General features: G+C 35.6%; 1 protein-coding gene across 1 annotated transcript in view; it reads right to left on the bottom strand.

Moving 5' to 3' along the window:
- Nucleotides 1-262: 262 nt before the first annotated feature.
- Nucleotides 263-2295, bottom strand: part of LOC111698867 (mucin-5AC) — a 2138-nt gene continuing 105 nt past the window's right edge. Inside the window, exons 2-3 of the mRNA XM_023469335.1 lie at nucleotides 1008-1849; nucleotides 263-355 (exon numbers count right to left, since the gene is read on the bottom strand). Of these exons, the coding sequence (XP_023325103.1) occupies nucleotides 263-355; nucleotides 1008-1849 (935 nt within the window). The remainder of the gene's footprint in view (nucleotides 356-1007; nucleotides 1850-2295) is intronic.

Here is a 2295-nt window from a genome sequence, read left to right as displayed (position 1 = left end):
AGTATATGTATGTGAATTTAATTATTAAATACTTTTCAGACTTTGTTCTTATAAGTATAGTGTCTATTCTTTTGCGGATAATGTTCTATGAAGAGACATGACATTGTTTTGGATGATATTCTTAAAATGACCGAACGAGGAATGTTGGCACCAAATAGAATCTTCTAGAATCCTCTAAAGTCATCTATTATCTTGTAGAATCCTATATAATCATCTAGCGTCCTTTAGAATCTTAGAATCCTTCAGAATCCTTTAGAATCCTCTAGAATCTTCTAGAATTATCTAGGCTGGTGTTCGCAGTAAAAATGGTTCCTCGCCTATTGACACAGTTGTGGTAGCTTCCCCAGTTGTTGGTCTAAATAATAATCGTGAGATGAGATTTCTCTAAGGTTTGACCTTTTTTATCAGATAGCGTAAATCGAAAACGATATCCAGAGCCCGAAACAAATCGAACTAAGCAAGTATTTGAAATTAAATAAAAAAACGTCCAAAATTCCTCAAGTCCTTTGCAAAAATATCTTTGAATATAAAGTCAAACTGATTTTATGACATTGTTTCCCGGATATCGTCCTCAAAACCGCCATATTGGTCAATTGGAAATAAATAAGGTTTTTCTTCATTATCCGACCAGACATTTTGTGGCATTGGATCTGTGTTATTGTCTTTTATATAAAACTTTTCAAATTAGAAAAAAAGGTTGAAGAAAATAAAATATTTACTTACATTTCTGTTGTCTCTCCAGTAATAGAAGTTGATGTTTCTCCATTGCTCAGTGTTGTTACTGTGGTTGGTTCAGTAGTTGGTTTGGTGGTGCTATCAATAATCACAGGAATTTCACCTGCTGTATCAGTTGTTGTTTCTTGAGTAGATAATGTGATAGGAGGATCAGTTGTTGTTTCTTGAGTTGATAATGTGGTAGGAGGATCAGTTGTTACTGTAGTAGGTTCTACAGTTGTTACTGTAGTAGGTTCTACAGTTGTTACTGTAGTAGGTTCTACAGTTGTTACTGTAGTAGAAGGTTCAGTTGTTACTGTTGTAAGTTCTTCAGTTGTTACTGTAGTAGGGTTTTCAGTTGTTACTGTAGTAGGTTCTACAGTTGTTAATGTAGTAGGTTCTTCAGTTGTTACTGTAGTAGGTTCTACAGTTGTTAATGTAGTAGGTTCTTCAGTTGTTACTGTAGTAGGTTCTTCAGTTGTTACTGTAGTAGGTTCTTCAGTTGTTACTGTGGTAGGAGGTTTAGTTGAATCTGTAGAAGGTTCTTCAGTTTTTTCTGTTGTAGGTTCCTCAGTTGTTACTGTAGTAGGTTCTTCAGTTGTTACTGTAGAAGGTTTTACAGTTGTTACTGTAGGAGGTTCTACAGTTGTTACTGTAGTAGGTTCTACAGTTGTTACTGTGGTTGGTTTTTCAGTTGTTACAGTTGTTGGTGCTGTTGTCTCAATTGTAACAGGAATTTCTCCTGTTGCTACTGTAGTAGGTTTTTCAGTTGTTATAGTAGTAGGTTCTGCAGTTGTTACTGTAGTAGGTTCTTCAGTTGTTATTGTAGTAGGTTCTTCAGTTGTTACTGTAGTAGGTTCTTCAGTTGTTACTATAGTAGGTTCTACAGTTGTTGCTGTAGTAGGTTCTTCAGTTGTTACTGTAGTAGGTTCTTCAGTTGTTACTGTAGTAAGTTCTTCAGTTGTTACTGTACTAGGTTCTTTAGTTGTTACTGTAGTAGGAGGTTCAGTTGTTACTGTAGTAGGTTCTTCAGTTATTACTGTTGTAGGTCCTTCAGTTGTTACTGTAGTAGGTTCTTCAGTTGTTACTGTAGTAGGTTCTTCAGTTGTTACTGTTGTAGGTTCTACAGTTGTTACTGTAGTAGGTTCTTCAGTTGTTACTGTAGTAGGTTCTTCAGTTGTTACTGTAGTAGGTTCTACAGTTGTTACTGTAGTAGATTCTACAGTTGTTAATGTAGAATGTTTTTCAGTTGTTACTATAGTAGGTTCTACAGTTGTTGCTGTAGTAGGTTCTTCAGTTGTTAATGTAGTAGGTTTTTCAGTTGTTACTGTAGTAGGTGGTTTAGTTGTTTCTGTTGTGGGTGTTTCAGTTGTTACTGTTATTGGTGCTTCAGTTGTTACTGTAGTGGGTGGTTCAGTTATTACTGTGGTAGGTTCTTCAGTTGTTACTGTAGTAGGTTCTACAGTTGTTACTGTAGTAGGTTCTTCAGTTGTTACTGTAGTAGGTTCTACAGTTGTTACTGTAGTAGGTCTTTCAGTTGTTACTGTAGTAGGTTCTTCAGTTGTTACTGTAGTAGGTTCT

The sequence above is a fragment of the Eurytemora carolleeae genome, unplaced genomic scaffold (genome assembly GCF_000591075.1).
Source record: "Eurytemora carolleeae unplaced genomic scaffold, Eaff_2.0 scaffold41, whole genome shotgun sequence".
In the NCBI taxonomy this organism is placed as follows: Eukaryota; Metazoa; Arthropoda; class Copepoda; order Calanoida; family Temoridae; genus Eurytemora; species Eurytemora carolleeae.
The sequence above is the reverse complement of the archived record's forward strand: the minus strand, read 5'-3'. Positions and strand labels throughout refer to the sequence as shown.